Source organism: Camelina sativa, chromosome 5 (genome assembly GCF_000633955.1).
Source record: "Camelina sativa cultivar DH55 chromosome 5, Cs, whole genome shotgun sequence".
In the NCBI taxonomy this organism is placed as follows: Eukaryota; Viridiplantae; Streptophyta; class Magnoliopsida; order Brassicales; family Brassicaceae; genus Camelina; species Camelina sativa.
The window spans coordinates 25,323,120-25,341,986 of NC_025689.1; the positions used below are offsets into that span (position 1 = coordinate 25,323,120).

Sequence of the window (18,867 nt, forward strand, 5' to 3'; positions counted from 1 at the left end):
GGTTCAATGATGGAAGGGACCGGTGGGTTCTATAGAAGAATGGAATGGTAGATAGGTCATTTTTTATTTTTTTGGGGCAAAAGGTAGATAGATCATTTATACATTGTTGGATATGGTTATATACATCTATAAATTAATAATATTAGAGGGGGTTATTGGTTCTATGATTTTAATGGATTTGAAAATCCAAACAAAAATTATGTGTTATTCAATCATTGATTTTAAAATACTTATCCAAATTATGTGTTATTGGTTCTATGATTTACAAATACTTGTTAAAATTCCATGTTATTCATTTAATGATTTGTTTTTGGATTTCAAAATCCACATTATGTTTTGAATGGATTTGAAAGTGTAAAGTAGAAGGATTCAAATCCAAGGATAAAATATGTTATTTCAAAATCCATGTGTTTTGATTTTTTAGAATTTACAATTCCATATAGATTTAGTAATCACCTCCCTTAGGATCATAAAAATATGTTAATTTACAGAATTTTTATTTTATTATTAATTAATTAATTTTGAAACGACCTATTTATAGAAAAATATAAAAAAAATTTCTAGTAATCTCATATTCACTAACAACCTAACATCAATTAATTCAAACAGCGGAAATAACCAACTTTAAACCAATAATACTTTAATAGAATAATAATCAATAAACCAATGAATTTAAAAACCAATAACAAGCAATGTCATAACGCAAAGAATCAGCATCCTAAATCATTCTAATAACCCGATTCCAGCAACTTAACAGAAGCCAAACATAAACCAAACGAGCCAGTAGAACATCCTCCTCTAAATTGCATTGATTCCATGATCACACTTTGTTTTTACCTTCATCACAAACAACAATTAAGATACATGAATAATGTCACGACTCAGTGAGACAATCTTCCCATCTATAAGGCTATACACAAAAGGATCGAGAGAATTCACAAATCAACAATCAACAACTAACACAATCAAACCAGGAATAAACAAGCATCAACCACCTGCTGACAGAGTGGTGTCGACCGACACTAGCGAGTGTCGACCGACACTGACAACCTGGTGTCAACCGATATAACGCCCCGACCGCCACCTCTTAGTGGTTCCCATGTCCACACCCAGTCCATGGACCTACCTTCTATAATGGGTCTCACGTCCTCTCATTACGCACGTGAGCCCATCCATATCCGCTGGTCAATTTGCTACGTCGGAAAGACTTTAAAGACTTGTTTAAAGTTCCTACAAATCACCACATGATCTTTCCCTGTGTTTTGTTCTCACTCGCACAGTTCTGACAATCACTTTCCGGAATGTCATCCATACTGAAACTACTCCACCTCAGGCACGCTTAACTCTAGAGTTCTCTCAAGACCGTTGACCAAAAAGATAACTCCGCTTTGGTGACATAGGTGGCCAAATCAATTATTTTAAACTTCTATGCATGTCCCTGAAACCAGAGTGTTTCTCTCCCCCCCNCCCCCCCCCCCCTAACAGATCACAACGTCCTCGTTGCGCACCAAGACCGTCACCCTAGATGATGTGAGCCCACTCGACTCCACATGCATCTGGGATTAGATCTGATACCACTTGTAATGCCCCAAACACCACCTCTTAGTGGGTTCCATGTCCATTTCCAGTCCATGGGCCCACCTTTCTTAATGGGCCTTATGTCCTTTTATTAGGCCCGTGAGCCCATCCATATCCGTTGGCCAGTTTGTTACGTCCGGGAGGCCTTAAAGACTTGTTTACCGTCCCTACAAATCATCATATGATCTTTCCCTGTGTTTCGTCCTCACTCGCACAGTTTTCCAATAATCACTTCCTGGAAGGTCACCCATCCTGAAACTACTCCAGCTCAAGCACACTTAACTCTAGAGTTCGCTCAGGACCCTTGACCGAAAAGATAAGTGCACTTTGGTGACATAGGTGGTCAAATCAATTCTTTTAAACCTCTCTGCATGTCCCTGAAACCAGAGTGTTACAACTGACACCTACTCAACATCTCCAAAAACCCTAATTTTTGTCGATCGACATCTCCACATGATGTCGACCGACACTCGTTAGAGTCCTCGTGTTGTCCTCACATTGGTGTCGACCGCCACCGATCTCGAACATCGTTTTCCTCAAAGCTCTAAGTCATATCTCATTCTCCAATCGCACCAATCTCGAGCAAGGTTCACACATGAGTCTCACAAAGTCAAAAGAACCACAAAATCATGCAAACAAGCAAAGGAATCATTCATACAAGTCATGAATATAAAAATTAGAGAATCTCAAGTTTTGATAAGTCAAGGTCATGCACTCACCTCTTTCGATTTTCCTCGAAGCTCTAAGTCAGATCTCATTCTCCAATCGCACCAAGCTCAAGCAAGGTTCACACATGAGTCTCACAAAGTCACAAGAACTACAAAATCATGCAAACAAGTAAAGAAATCAATCATACAGCTCATGAACACAAAAGTTAGAGAATCTCAAGTTTTGATAAGCATGGTCATGCACTCACCTCTTTCGAAGGAAGTTTCTGACCAAACACAATGAATCCAACACCACAACAAGTCCCTCCCATGTTCCTAGCCTCAGATCACCACTCCACAAGATGGATCTCTCAAGAAAAGGCACAATACTCACCAAAAGCACACAAGAACTCACAGGGAAACTTTTCTCTCTTCCCTTTCTATCTAGAAATGACAAACAAGCGGATGTTGACCCTCACGTCGACTTTCCACTTAAATAACATAGTTTAGGGCTTCTCAAATCCAAACCGATTTGATTTGATAATTTAAAACTAAACCAACCGAACCGAACAATCGATGGTATCAACTGACACCCCCATGGTGTCGATCAACACCCATCCCAAAACCACAAAGTTGTTTCGTGGATGTTACAATTCTCCCCCACCAACATAGATTCATCCTCGAATTTCAAACAACCATCAACCAAGGATCACATGCAACCTATATTTCCTTTGGCCGATCTACGAAGGTTACCTCTAAGCGATAGACTCACGTTGTTGTAAGCAAACTCTACCAAACTCAGATGATCCACCCAGTGACCACACCAATCCAGCACACACATCTTTAGCAAATCCTCCAAAGTGTGGATTGTCCTCTCCGACTGCCCATCTGTCTGAGGATGATATGTTGTACTCATATGCACCTTAGTTCCCATCTCTGCCTAAAATACCTTTCAAAACACAGAAATGAACTTGGAATCTCTGACAGACACAATACTCGCGGGCACACCATACAATTTGACTATCTCCTTCAAATAGTTCTCAGCCAAAACCATTGCTTCATTGGTTTTCTTAATGGCTAGAAAATGTGTCGACTTCGTCAACTGTTCCACAATAACTCAAATCGCATCAAAATTCTGAGATATTGGCACTCAAATCACATTAGCCGCCTCCAAACCCAAAGGCTCTTGTGAAATAACACATAACCTCAATGCACTAATGTCACCCACCAGAAACTCCATATCCTGCTCCTAAGCTGAAGCCACTTGCTTCCAACTCAGAGCATCTGCAACCATGTTAGCATTACCAGGATGGTAAGCTATCTCGAGATCATAATCTACCACCAACTCCATCCACCGTCTCTGCCTCAAATTCAGCTCAGGCTGAGTGAAAATATACTTCATACTCTTATGATCTGTAAACACTTGTACCTTCCCGCCATAATAATAAGACCGCCAAATCTTCAGGGTGAAAACCACATCAGCCATCTCCAAGTCATGAGTAGGATAGTTGTCCTCATGCTTTCGCAACTGCTGCGAAATGTAGACAATAATCTTCTCATGCTGCATCAACATACACCCCAAACCAATTATGGAAGCATTTGTATAAACTACATAAGGCTCACTTTGCTCTATCAATGTCAACACTAGCGTAGTAGTCAACATATCCTTCAAGCTTGGGAAACCCTCTTCACACTCTAGTGACCAAACAAAAGGAACATCTTTCCCTATCAACCTAGTCATCGGTCGTGTCTTGCTCACTTAACCTCTCACTAACCTCCTTTAGTACCCTACCAAATGAAGAAAACTCCTAATTTCTGTGGCATTTTGCGGTCTATGCCAATCTCTAATAGTCTGATTCTTCTTCGGATTCACATAACCTCTCTTTGTGATGGAGGTGTGTAGACCGCCTGCTAACGGAGTGGTGTCGACCGACACTAGTGGGTGTTAACCAACACTGGCCACCTGGTATCAACCGACACTCAACTGGTGTTGACCGACACCTGCCACCTGGTGTCGACTGACACCCAACTGATGTGGACCGACACCTGCTCGACATCTTCAAAAACCCTAATTTGTGTTGAACGACACCTCCACCTGGTGTCAAGCAACAATCGTTAGAGTCCTCGTGCCATCCTAGTATTGGTGTCGACCGACACCGTTGTCGAGCATCGTTTTTCTCGAACTTCCAAGTCATATCTCCTTCTCCAATCGCACAAAGCTCAACAAGGTTCACACATGAGTCTCACAAAGCCACATGAACCATGAAATCACGCAAGCAAGCAAAGAAATCAATCATACAACTCATGAACACAAAAATCAGAGAATCTCAAGCTTATATAAGCTATGATTATGCACTCACCTCTCCAAATGAAGTTCCTGACCAAACACGACGAATCCAACACCAATTCAACTCCCTCCCACGTTCCTAGCCTCAGATCACAACTCCACAGGAAGGATCTCTGAAGAAAAGGCACAAAACTCACCAAAAACTAACAGCAACTCACAGGGGATTTTTTTTTTTAATCTTCCCTCTCTCTATGGAAACGACAAACGAGCGACTGCTAAAGCCTCACATCGGCTTTCTACTTAAATAGAACGATTTTGGGCTTTCCAAACTCAAACTGCTTCAATTCGATGATTTAAAACCAAACCGACCGAACCGAACAATTTATGGTATTGACCGACACTCCTATGGTGTCGATCGACACCCGATCGACACCCATCTCGAAACCACAAAGTTGGTTTGTGGATGTTTCAATTCTCTTATACCAACATAGGTTCGTCTTCAAATCTCGAACAACCATCAACCATCAGACAACCATTAGATGCGTTATGTATTTAATATTTATTTTAAAATATATGTATTGAAGTAAAAATTGGAAGATTCAACAAGGTGAATTTCAATAAAGTCTCCTAAATATTTTGTTTTCCCTGTTTTCTAAAATGAAATGACAAATAAAAAATTACTTAAGAATATTAACGTGTTAACAAAAAAAATAGACATTATTTTAATTAGTATCTAGAAAACAACGATTAAGAAATATTAACGTGCTAACCAAACAAAAATAGACAAACCCAAAACCAAATTGTCATTTACACTTCTTCTTCTTCATCATCGTTCTAATCTTCGTGGTCGTGTTGAACAGATTTTTAACAACCCATTTTTTTTCTTTTCCTGTGGTTTTTGAAAACTTAGAGCCGGTTCTGAATTAGGGAATTAAAATTCCTCTTATCTACTACCAGAGACTGCTTGGAACTAAGAGTAATATAGTTCAACCAATGTCTATAGAGGAAATAAGGAATTTAACTCAGTTCAGATGCAGTTCAGAGTTAGCAGCCACTCTCCAAGCAGTCCCTTCTCCTGAGGAAATAACTTCAAGTATGTTCTCTCTTCCAAAAAACAAGGCCCCTGGCCCTGATGGATTCACTGCAGACTTCTTCACTCAAGCCTGGGGAACGGTTGGACCAATTGTGATAGAGGCAGTCACGGATTTCTTTACAACCGGGAAGCTCATTAAGCAAGTGAATGCAACGATCATTGCACTTATCCCCAAGACCACAACCGCTGAGAAGTTGGGGGAGTTCAGGCCGGTATCATATTGCAACACCATTTATAAGGTAATCTCTCGCATTATGGCCAGGAGGCTTAAGTTGTTTACAGACTTGGCGGTACAGAGGAATCAGGTAGCCTTCATAAAAGGGCGCTTACTATGCGAGAATGTACTATTGGCTGCGGAGTTGGTAGAGGATTTCCATAAGCAAGGTCCAACAACGAGAGGTTGCCTACAAATTGACATTTCAAAGGCTTTTGATAATGTGGACTGGGAATTTCTCACAAATATTCTTAAAGCAATTGAGCTTCCTTCTACTTTCATCAATTGGTTGGTTACCTGCTTTACTTCACCCACCTTCTCAGTAGCAATCAATGGAGAGCTAATAGGACACTTTCCTGGCAAAAAAGGGCTTCGACAGGGGGATTCCATTTCTGCTCCTTTGTTTGCACTGGTCATGGATATTCTTTCGAAACAATTGGATCTAGCGGTACATCAGGACAGAATCAAGCCGCATCCTCTCTGTTTTCAGCCACTGATCACCCATTTGAGTTTTGCTGATGACCTACTTGTGTTTTTGATGGATCTGAATCATCACTAGTTGGCATTCTGGAAACTTTGGAGCTATTCAAGGTTGCTTCGGGATTGGGAATCAATCTCACCAAGTCGTGTCTTTTTCTTGATGGAGATAACAGGGATGTCATCAGATCAATATCCTCTAGACTTAACTTATCTCATGGATCATTGCCTGTACGATATCTCGGGGTTCCGTTAATTACTCAAAAACTCTCTGCTTCGGACTATCAGCCTCTAGTGGACAAAGTGAAATCAAGAATATCTGGTTGGACACATCGTCACCTCTCCTATGCTGGCAGGCTTCAACTTCTCCAATCAGTTATTAACAGCACAATAAATTTCTGGGCTTCGATATTCTTACTCCCAACTAAGTGCCTTGAAGAACTGGAGAGAATCTGTTCTACTTTTTTGTGGAAAGGAGTAGCAGACAGTGCTAGGGGGGCTAAAGTCTCTTGGGATGTTGTATGTTCTCCCAAGTCGGCAGGTGGACTGGGCCTTAAGAGACTGGCAGACTGGAATAAAATTTTTGGTTTGAAGTTGATCTGGCTTCTTTTCTCTCAAGCTGGATCATTGTGGGTTTCGTGGGTGAAGACACATCTCATTAGGGGTGGTTGCTTTTGGACAGCTGATTTCAGATCAAACGGAAGCTGGATTTGGAGGAGACTGGTTAAGCTAAGGGATCTAGCAAGACCGTTTATACATTCTCAAATCGTCTCCGGTGCTAATACCCTCTTTTGGCAGGATAACTGGACGGGATTAGGTCCCTTAATTGACATCGTTGGTCACACAGGGCCTCGTATCTCTGGTATTGGTATTCTAAGCATTGTGGCTCAAGCATCCTCAAATGGGGCGTGGATCCTTCCTCGGGGAAGGAATCATCAAGCCCAACTCCTTCGAAGTTGTCTCCAGGGCATTATGCCTCCTACCTCAACTCAAGGAGCAGATGTCTTTGCCTGGAAGCTATCACCGGATCATTCAAGCGGGGTTTTCTCCTCCATGCGTACGTGGCGGCATCTGCATCCTGTTGTTAACAGTGTGTCCTGGCACTCACAGGTTTGGTTCAAGGAAAGAATTCCAAAAATGGCGTTTTTGACTTGGCTAACAACCTTGAATAGACTCACTACCAGAGATAGAATGAGATGCTGGAATATTCAGGTGCCTGATTCTTGCCTCCTCTGTCTAACTGGGACAGAATCAAGAGATCACCTCTATTTCCAATGCTCTTACTCTAAGGTCCTTTGGTATGATTTCTTCGCTCACCTTTTGCCACAACTTCCAACCTCTTTCGATGGCTTTCTATGCTGGATCAAACAGCCTACCACAAATAGGAAGATTAATGTGATATGCAAACTTCTCTTTCAAGCTCTTATTTACTTCATCTGGACCGAGAGAAATGCAAGGATACACTCGACAGATTTCCGCTCGACAGAAAGACTCAAGAAAGAAGTCCAGCTCACACTTCGGAGGAAGTTGATCGCGCTTGACAACATGGATCCCTCGACAACCCTTCCTCAGGATCAGTTTCTTTACTTATAGTTTCAAAACTTTCAGCATCTATAAACTTCTTGTATGGTGTTGCTGTCATCTACTCAATCCGTAGTCATGACTCCAAACCCTTGTAACCGTTATCTTCTCTTATTATATAATATACCGATATCCTTTTTAAAAAAAAAAAAAAAAAAAAAAAAAATTTTGTCGATTTGATCTTTGTCTTTAGCATATTTGTTCTGGGATGCGACACTGAATCCAAAACATATATATAGATCAGAATTGGGCCATGCATATTTGTCGATTTCGACTTTTGTCTTTAGCATATTTACTGTATATCATTAGACATCCTAGAGATCAAAATTGGGCCATGCATAAAGTTGGGAAAGCATGAGTTGAAGGCCTTTTTGGTTCTAAACGGTTCGTAACTGGCTGCCTGGGAATATTTTTGACGTATAAGTTTGATGTATTATTATTATTCCTTTCAAATAAATAAAAAGTCTAATCTACTATGTAAGTTCAAATTAATTAGTGAAAACTATTAAATAAAAGTTACATTGATGAAAAAATAAGTAAATATATATATATATATATATATATTTCATAATTTTGTATCATGATCTCGTATGTTATGGTCTCTCTTTGGCCAATATTAATGACTTTTATTTATCTTTTCAAGTTTAATTTTGTTCCCTACGTATTATATTCCTGGTTCCTAGTTTGTTTTTAATATATACTTATCAATCCAATAGAGAAATCCTAGTCACTGTGTGCAAATTTTTACCGTACTCTTTAAACATTTTGTAATCCTCTAGTAAAGAAGTTCAATTTTCCTATATGAAAAACACAGAAGAATATTTTAAATTATGAATAAGATTTCAAAACTTTTTCAGAAAAATACTCCAAATATAAAGACTAATCCATCATATTTCCCAATTATGTCATATATATTATGCATGAAATGGAACACAAATATAGAAACCAGCTAACTAGCTAGGTGCTATGAACCTTTTTCTAGTCCAAATCAGACAAATAACTTAGCAAACACGATACCATGAAATGTGGATATCAAACATGCACGTCATTTCCTTATGCCCTTCACGTGTATATATATACATATTCGCTTACATACTCACCTTATTAATAAAACGTCCAAAGATTTGGGAAGCCACGATATATACCCTCTTCCTCGACGACCCCTTTACTTATAAATTTTTAGTTAACTTGGTTTGATTCTTCTAATATTTATCTTTGGAACATGGAGGGTTCTTCAAATGGGTTGAAGAAAGGTACATGGACTGCTGAAGAAGATAGTCTCTTGAGGCAATGTATTGATAAGTATGGAGAAGGCAAATGGCATCAGGTTCCTCTAAGAGCTGGTATATATGTAATATATAACAGTTATCTATAGATTAATTTCCTACTTTATTCTCATCTCTCTCCAATTATTTAACAGGTGGAAAAAACTAATATATCAGTTAACAAGTGTGTGCACTTTAATTCTTCTGATAATATATCTAGATATCACATAATGAAAAATATTTTTTGTTGGCAAGATAAATGGTGAATGAGCTACATGGTTAAATATGTGCATATTTCTATATGTATGTAAAGGCCGTATGGTTTATGTCCATCCTGTGGCTGTTCATAGATTCTTCGTGATAACTGATAAAGTAAAGGTTCTATAGGGTTAAACCGATGCGGGAAGGGTTGTAGACTAAGATGGTTGAACTACTTAAAGCCAAGTATTAAAAGAGGAAAATTTACCTCAGACGAAGTTGATCTTCTCATTCGCCTTCATAGGCTTCTAGGAAACAGGTTTATATCGTTCAGACACAAATTCAAATTATTTACATGATGTAAATGATCCAATACTAAGTCATTTTACAAACTGTTCAAATGCACGATTAGGTGGTCACTCATTGCCGGTAGATTGCCTGGTCGGACAGCTAATGATGTCAAGAATTACTGGAACACTAATTTCTCGTGTTGTAAGAGCAAAACGAGAAAGAGAGAAAATACTTCTTCAGCTACTTCGCCGATACAAAGAATCAACATTATAAAGCCTCTACCTCAATCCTATAACGACTGCAGCCGGCTCAATTGGCAGCCAGAAGTTGGCTTTGGCAAAGCAAGCAACAAAGATGGTAGTATCACATGTAACAAAGATAACCAAAAAGATGAGTCTGTGAACAATCTTAAGGTTTGTAAGATTTGCAGTAAAGAAAAACTCTCCAAAAGTCTGTAAAATAAAAGAAAAAAAGAAAGAGAAAATAGCTTATTTCTCGATGTTTTATGTCTTGTGCATGAATTTTCTCTCTCTCTCTCTCTTATAATAATGGAATTGCTCTCTCTCTCTCTCTCTCTCTCTCTCTCTCTCTCTCTCTCTCTCTCTCTCTCTCTAGCTTGTAATCCATCATCAGCCACCAATCATTAATCTTCCTTTCTCCTAATTTTGCTAAGGCACTTGCTGGTCGCTAGGTGCCACGAACCTTTTCTATCGTCCTAAACAGTGACCAAAAAATATTACTGAGCAAATAAAGCACGACAGGTAAATCATGAAATGTGGATATCAAACATGCACGTCACTTCCCTATCTCTTCAAAAATCCAATGTGGATATCAAAGCTCTTCTCTAGCTACGTGTATATATAATTTTGCTCGGACGCTCACATTCTCTACAACTCTTGCATGGATTTTTGAAGCCACAATATAAACCCTCCTCCTCGATACTTTTAATAATTTTTTGTTTTTCCATGGAGGCTGCGTCCAATGGGTTGAGAAAAGGTGCATGGACTGGTGAAGAAGATACTCTCTTGAGGCAGTGTATTGATATGTATGGAGAAGGCAAATGGCACCAAGTTCCTTTAAGAGCTGGTATGTTATACACACACACATATATAACCACTCCGAATATTCTCTCTCTATCTAACATGAATTCGGCAAATTAATTAATAACCGATTGCAAAAATCACTATTTTCCTATTTGCTTTAAGAAACAACTCATTGTTTAATATTGGACCGTAACGAAGATTTAAGTTTAAAATTGAAGACCAAAAGCTATAGTGCCAGCCTCATCTGAACAAAAAAGTAACTATTTACATTGCTGCGCATAGATAGATTCTATATGATATTATACTGTACTTTTTTGTTTCGTAGGGCTAAATCGATGCAGAAAGAGTTGTAGACTAAGATGGTTGAACTATTTGTAGCCAAGTATCAAGAGAGGAAAACTTAGTTCTGATGAAGTTGATCTTCTTATTCGCCTCCATAGGCTTCTAGGAAATAGGTAGATATTTTTACTCGATAGTTTTTATTTCAGAACACACAAGTTCAATACTAATAACTCATATGTATTTTATTTCACTATGCTTAGATGGTCCCTGATTGCGGGTCGATTGCCTGGTCGTACAGCAAATGATGTTAAGAATTACTGGAACACCCATTTGAGTAAGAATCATGAACCCTGTTGTAAGACCAAGATTAAAAAGAAAATCATTACTTCCCCTCCTACCACATCAGCCCAAAAGATCGAAGTTTTAAAGCCTCGACCTCGATCCTTCTCCTCAAAGAGCGGCTTTAGCTATCTCAATTGCTTTCCAAAAGTTAATGTTATCCCTCCATGCTCTGGACTCAAGAACAATAATGTTTGCGGAAGTAGTATCACATGTGGCAAAGAAGAGGAGAATTATGAGTCTGTCTATAATCTAATGGATGGAAAAAACATATGGTTGGAGAGATTATTAGAAGAAAGCCAAGAGGCAGATGCACCGGGTCCAGGAGCTACGACAACAGAAACTGGGGCCACTTTGGCGTTTGACGTTGAACAACTTTGGAATTTGTTCGATGAAGAAACTATGGAACTTGATTAGTGTTTCTGACCGTCTGTTCGCATTTTCTTTCCTAGTGTGTATGTTGAATATTTCTTGTAGTGTCTATGTATTTTACGTTTGTATTTCTCAAAAATAAAAAGTTATATTTTGGAATATCAAGATTGTTGAATTAGAAGAATTTTTGTATAATGTGTTATACTGTATTAATATAAATAAAAGTTGCATTGTTTGTTACACTTACACTATAACTCAACATGACTTTAAGCATAAATAAATAAGTCGCAAGTAGAAGAAAATTTAAACCCCAGAAAATATCTTATGGCAAACTCTACTCCGAACGTAAAACAGTTGTTGTAATACACAAGGATTAATGTGAGTTTCATTTGCATTGGCGCGGTAACGCATGTCCTCTGTTTTTTGCATCTTAGTTTGGTTTTTATGTGTTATGTGCTTAGGGTTGTTACTCTAAGCTCGCGCAGTGTAAAAAACTCTTGCTACGTCCATAGTCAACTATAAATTGAGTGTCTTCCAAAACGACTAAAGTAGGAAACTAACTGAAACAAAGCACTACATCAACATCCAGTTAGCTATAGACTCACAAATAAATCACTACTCATTTTGTATTGAAATGATGAAGTCCATATATCCAGATGATTGGTCCACGTCCATATTTCCATGATAACTGGCTGAACATATCTTTAGAAACTAGCTGAAACAAAACAGATTGTAAGAGAAAGAAGCAGAGGAAGCAAGTAAACACCTTCCCATGAAAGTGAAATTAATATATTGCCTTTAGAAGACGTTGAAGAGAGTTCAACATTTGTTTCACCTACAAAAATTCAGATCAGCATAGTATACTAAGAGAATATAACACTTCTGAAACCAGAACATCTTCATAATGTTAGTTATAACTAAGTTGGCAACTATTCCATGTACCATATGTTGAAGATATCTAAATTTTCTGTCCATCTAGACTAAGATGGTTCAATGAACCCAAAAGAAATCAATATAACAATACGGTGGTGTTCATAACTATACCTTAAAACCAAGAGGGATGAATGAACCCAAGGGGAAAAAATTTAACTACAATGTGATAATCAAAACTATATCCTAAAGCCAAGGCAGATGACTAAACCCAAGGGAAACCAAGTTAATTTTGCTGTGGTAATCAAAACTATACCCTAAAGCCAAGGCAGACAAATGAGAACCCAAAGAGAAACAAATTAACCTCGCAGTGATAATATGTGCATTGCCAAATATTATTTCCTTACCTTTTGACAAATAATTAAATTTCTTAGCGATTGTTGAAACTGAAACGAATGAGAAAGACAGTTGAAAGCCACACACAAAAAAATGCACAAAATAAATAAAAGTAATTACGAAACTTGATTTTGGTGATTCAAAGCAAACGAGAAGAGAATAAAAACATATATATACTGCTCCATAGAATTCCATGGTCATACCAAAATCAGGGCACAACATTGGCATATTTATCAATTCGAATCTCCACTCTCACATACTTCTTATTTTTCATTGAATCTCCCCCAGATTGGCGAGGTATTAGGAATTCTCTTATGTTGATGTGGATGTATGAGTAGTTTCTTGACATTGAAATCCTTCTGATACTTTGTCTACAAATCCTCAATTTATATAAAACTTCCTCTTTAAATCTGATTTAACACTTTTTAATACTACTCCTCTTTTAATACCAACTAACCAAGAATCTCCTCTCTGAATCTTAATTGAAACCTTTTTAATGTTATAAAGAGCTTAAGTAAATGTTGCGGGGAAACTGTTTTCAAAGCAGGTTATGGCTAACAAACCTTATAGATAAAACGACCAGTTATGAAATATTGTGTAAAGTATATATGTTTCAAAACTCTATGAAACTTACGATTCAAAATCTTTTTAAAGATTTTATATAATTTTTTAAAGAAATTAGCGCAGATCAATAATTTTGAACTCATAAACAATTTATATAAGATCTATATACGGAAATTTAATTTGTAATTAGCAATCTTTCTTGGGTTAAGCTATAAATGCATGGGATACTAACAAAAAAAAAAATGAGAGACCTTGACATTTTTGTATTTTGACTTCTTTGTTCATCGCTCCTCTTAAAAGAACCTCTTGTCGTTATTATAAGTTTTGGAGTTTGGACCATCGACTTTTGTCAATGTCATGTATTATTAATTTAACGCTGTAGCATCCGTGTATTGTGTATCAATGAAGCAATAGATCTATATATATAACATACAAAGACGTCTATATCATTTTTGACTGGGCAAACTTGTTCTAATCGTAAATGTTAAAATTGTATTATTTATTAGTTTTTGTTGTTGTTAATATGTGCGTATAAAATAAATTAATAATACGTGAATAGTGCACGACTCATGGGTTTTGCCAGTATGGTTCAACAGGAAAAGCGAAAATTGACATGATTGCCCTATAATAAAGGCTAAAGACCGCAGGCTGGCCCGGCCTGTTCTTAAAAACAGTGAATTTAGGCTTAAATATATATGTCTAAAAAATATTAGATTTTTTGGATTCATCCATTCAGATTATAGGGTTTTTGGACCAGTTCGAAAAGTCTTTAACCAAATATATTTGTATTTTTTGTTAATATTTTTGTTCGATTGCAATATTTGATTAATAATTTATTGTAAATAAAATTTAAAACACTAATCCTAGTTTTCATATTTACTTAATAACTTTACTTAATACTTTTAATTTTTTTTTATCTCTGATATTTTATATAAACAAGGTAAATATCTGCGCTATGTTGCTGGATAGATTTTTAAGCTTATTTTGTTTGACGTAAGTATGATTAATAAATGTTTTAGATATTTTTTAAATTTAGTATTTTGCATTTGCTCATTTAAGTAATTTTACTTGTACTCATATTTTTAGATTGAAAAATTCATTCATATATTTCTAATTCCAAGACCCAATTTTAGAGATTTCAACATCTAGATGACAAAAATCCAACCAGGTTCATTACTTATAAGAAATTTAAGTTTTTGATATAATAACGATAAGTTGTCTATATAATTTATCGATAAGTTATTTTCTAACAAAAATTTACATATATAGCAAGCTATACCAGAAAATAATCATTGGCTGTAAAATAGCAATCTATATATATCAAGCTAAACGGACTTTAAAAAAATATCGATAAGTTAGTTTGTGACAAACTTATAAACCAATTTTCAAATATAAACCTTGGCTATGATGCAGAGAAGTTATTAAAAAAAATTTTTTTGAAGCTTTGTTAATCCAAACAAAATCTTTTTAAGAACTACAATCAAACACAAATAAATCATAAACAGACTTTTTCACCTTCATATAAAAATTTAAAATGATGAAATTGTATATACATGAATCATTTTGACTCAACGCTATTTTCTAAATGACAAAAGAGAACAAAAATTTACCTTCTTAATGAAGTACTCAACGTTAGTATTCCACTCAGGGAATCAGGTTTATGCTCCTCCGTTCTCTACCGCGTCAGTACTAATATTCACACCTTCATCTTCCTTCTCTTATGCATACAAAGACTTTGACTTATTTTTTTCTTCCAAAACTATTCCTCTCAACTCCCAAAAAATAACTACCGTGTAAAACCAAGAAGGCATCAATTGTGAGTTGTCTTTAGAAACCAAACATCCATCAAACTTACGGTGAGTTGTCTATTATGATTTCAATTTATAATATAGTTCAAATTACTTTGCTTTTTTTTGGAATGAATGTAAAATATATTAGAAGAAAAAACCTTGTTTACACCTATGACATCCTTGATTTTTCCTCTAATTTGACAAACTAATGAAAACAAAAATAAGTACAGAAGACCTAAGCAAGAAGAAAACATAGTGTAACTTCCTAAGGACGTGAGCTGACCTCCATAAACGGTTATTCTGGTTTTCTGAGAGAAGAAATTCGATTTTGAACTGTCTGATCTTGCCATAGTGAGTTGTGACTTGAAAGACGTACCAAAGAATGAATTGTAGTCAACTTGCAAAGGATGAATTGTGACAACCTGTCCCGTGGTCAATTGGTGACAGTTTGTCCTGTGGGAAGGTTGTTAAAGGGTGAGGACCAGGGTTCGAGGAACGTCTGGCGCACTAATAACCTACTGGTGGATTGGGATATCCACAGTGATGGGTTAGGATCGATGCCCTGCAGGACCAGCTTGGAGTCTGTTGGACGGCTAGCGGTGGGCTAGCAGGATCTACGGACGGTCCGTTGGGACAGCTAGCGGTGGGCTAGTAGGTTATTGGTGCACCAGGCGTTCCTCGAACCCTGGTCCCCACCCTTTAACAACCTTCCCACAGGACAAGCTGTCACCAATTGTGACTTAAGTCAAAACGCAGGAACTCGATCTTGTATCGACCGATACAACTCCCAAACCGGGATTTCAGTTCACGGATGTTACATGAATCAATAAGCATAGGAAAGACACTAAAATCTTAAAGAAATTATTTTGAATAATTTCATGTGTGAGATTCTGGCATGTTTGCTCTACCAAAATATTGTAAAGTAAATAATCTAAAGAATCTATTCTAGTAATCAACTAATTATAATTTAGAAAAAACATTTTTAATTTGACCAAAGAAAATAGTATTTAAACACAAAACCAATACTTAAGAGTATCAAACGACACATTAAGCAAAGCCAATATTGTTAAGCCTAATCCATTTAGAAGCACCAAACAGAATATAGAATGGTATACACAAGTGACACTTCTCTCTACCACTCGTTTACATCAAATCGACAATAGCGTAAGAGATATGCAATTATAAATACGAATTAGAATATACATCGTTAAGTTTACTTTGCTTACCTTCTCATCAACAAACCATCAAGAAGCAGGTTGTCCAGCCAGTTCATGGAAAATAATGTATAAATACGAACGAAGAGAAAAGTTGAAACTGCAAAAACATACAAACAAAAAGATTTAAAAAAAAAAAGGTAGTCAAATCTTATGATTATGTTTTTATATAAGAAGAACTCACGTTACAAACCTTAAATAGACAAAATAAATTCATATTTTTTATATGGAGGACAAGCAACAAATACTAACATAGCGATTAAACTTGCATGAATTGAAACCATCAGATACAAATTATTAAGAAAAAAGAGAACCCAACCACACTTGTTTTCTCATAAAAAACCAGGATACACTCTCAATCGAAGCAATACGCTAGGAACTATTCCGTCGAAATCAACGTTTCACTTAATATATAATCCCAAATTTCAAAGTGACAAAGAATACAAAACAGAGGATTTGTTCATGAAAATATAAGTCACGGAAAGAGAAACCGGAAAACATCTGATCGATTATTCGTCGCTTTTTTCTATATAGGGTTTTAATTTTTTTGGAATTGTGAATATTGACATGTTGGCAAAATTAGAGATGAACTGTATTAATTGTTATAATTTTATTGGTTGCATATTTTAATTGATGTATCAACTCCTCCTTCAACTAAAAATCTGATGTGTCAACACATGAGAGAAAATACTTTTTTTTTTGTCAACTATTGGGCCACAACTGGCCAGCCCATTAGCCAAGTTCCTATATTCGTACAAATGGACTTACCTCCTGCCATTGCACTAAAGTCACTTCCAGAGCCGTCGCACAATATATTGAGGCCACAAGCCCAACATCATGTTAAGGCTGACTTTTTAGTGGACCAAAGGAAAGGGAAAAAAAATTGTTAAAAAGATGTTGTTGAGGCTCGAACACAAGACCTCATTTAGTTTAGAGTTGACTTTTACCACTACACTAGTGAAACTTTTATGCAATGGAGGGCCGAAAAACTAGATATTATTTCACGGCCGCAAGCACATGCTTCATCGGCTTGTGCTTGGGACCGGCTCTGGTCACTTCACAAACTACTTCTTCTTTTATTGTATTGATTATATATTTTTTTATTTGTTTAAAGTATACAAAAATTATTTAGTTTTAAACTTTTTCTTTTACCTTAAGTTGGTTTATTTGAATATAGATGAATTATTTAAATTTTGATTGATTTGTTTTATAGTGCACTTTTAAACATTACTTTTCAAGACTTATAAGTTTTAATTTATGTTATGTAAAATAAGCTTGGAAAAGTCCAAAAAATCATGTAGCCCTGTTAGGGCCGGATCCGGACTTTAAAATATAGGCTTGAAAATATTTCGTATCGGACCAGACCATGATCAAACATATGCAGGCTTTATGTATTTTTGGTCGGGCCGAGCCAGCACGATTGACACCCCTAATAAAAGCTTACACATTTACCCAGTTTTTGTGAATGGATCCCACCAAATTCCAACATGTTCAATGTTCTTAACTCAACACTAATTGGATTTATAGAAACTAAGAAGTGACTGAAATATTTATTATTACATTATTTTTCATTAAATGAATGAGATAAAAGAAGTGTAAGGGTCTGACTGGTTCAAACGCAGCGTTTGCGGTTGTGGTTGCGGGTGATTACGGTTTCAAGCGTTATTAAGCGTTTTGAATGACTGGTTTAGCATTTTAAAATGGGTGCATTTGCGGGAGTTTTATGACTGGTTGACGACCAGTTGCAATAGCGGTTAAAACATAAAAAATGTAATATATAATTATATAAATGTTTTAAAATACAATAAACTTTATTAAACTTGATTTATAATAAAAATCATTAAAAAAATACTCTAATAATCATTCAAAAACAAATCAATTTCATATTGAAATACTTATTACTTTATGCATTTGGGTTTTCTCCCAAATATAATGAAGTAATGTGATAAATGACAAAACATATACTTTAGATAATAGATCTTCTCTGCTAAATCTCACACGCTCAATAAGTTCTTCACATTGAATTACAAGACCAAGGTAAATTAATTAAGAAAGAGTTGAGAAGAGTCATTGATGATTTGTTTTAATATTTTTACAAATAATCTTATTTTCATAAACTTTTGATGAAATGTTATATTTAATTAGATTTTTTTGAACTTATGTGCGATGTGCCAATAACTTTACATCATGTTTTTTGGGTTTTTGTTAATTGAATCTTATTTTCTTGTAATTGTTTATTATCTACAATCATATTTGTACTTCATTTTCTCTCATCCTTAATGGGTACAATAGTTAGGTTGAAGATATAAGAGAAAAAATATTTTAATATTTTTGATTTGTTTATTGTTTAAAAAAAATTTTCCAAC

At 36.2% G+C, this 18,867-nt stretch overlaps 1 protein-coding gene and 1 pseudogene across 1 annotated transcript; both read left to right on the plus strand.

Moving 5' to 3' along the window:
* On the plus strand, positions 9,100–10,089 carry LOC104789568 (transcription factor MYB114-like). Its single transcript, XM_010515242.1, has 3 exons — positions 9,100–9,220; positions 9,530–9,659; positions 9,753–10,089. Exons 1-3 carry the CDS (start codon positions 9,100–9,102, stop codon positions 10,087–10,089), a joined length of 588 nt encoding a protein of 195 aa, XP_010513544.1.
* On the plus strand, positions 10,542–11,766 carry LOC104787557 (annotated as a pseudogene).

Excerpts from the sequence above, each read along its gene's own strand:
- LOC104789568 (XM_010515242.1), top strand. The coding sequence starts at position 9,100 with ATGGAGGGTTCTTCAAATGGGTTGAAGAAAGGTACATGGACTGCTGAA. Across the intron at positions 9,221-9,529 it reads TCAGGTTCCTCTAAGAGCTG|GGTTAAACCGATGCGGGAAG; the intron begins GTATATATGTAA and ends AAGGTTCTATAG. Across the intron at positions 9,660-9,752 it reads CATAGGCTTCTAGGAAACAG|GTGGTCACTCATTGCCGGTA; the intron begins GTTTATATCGTT and ends ATGCACGATTAG.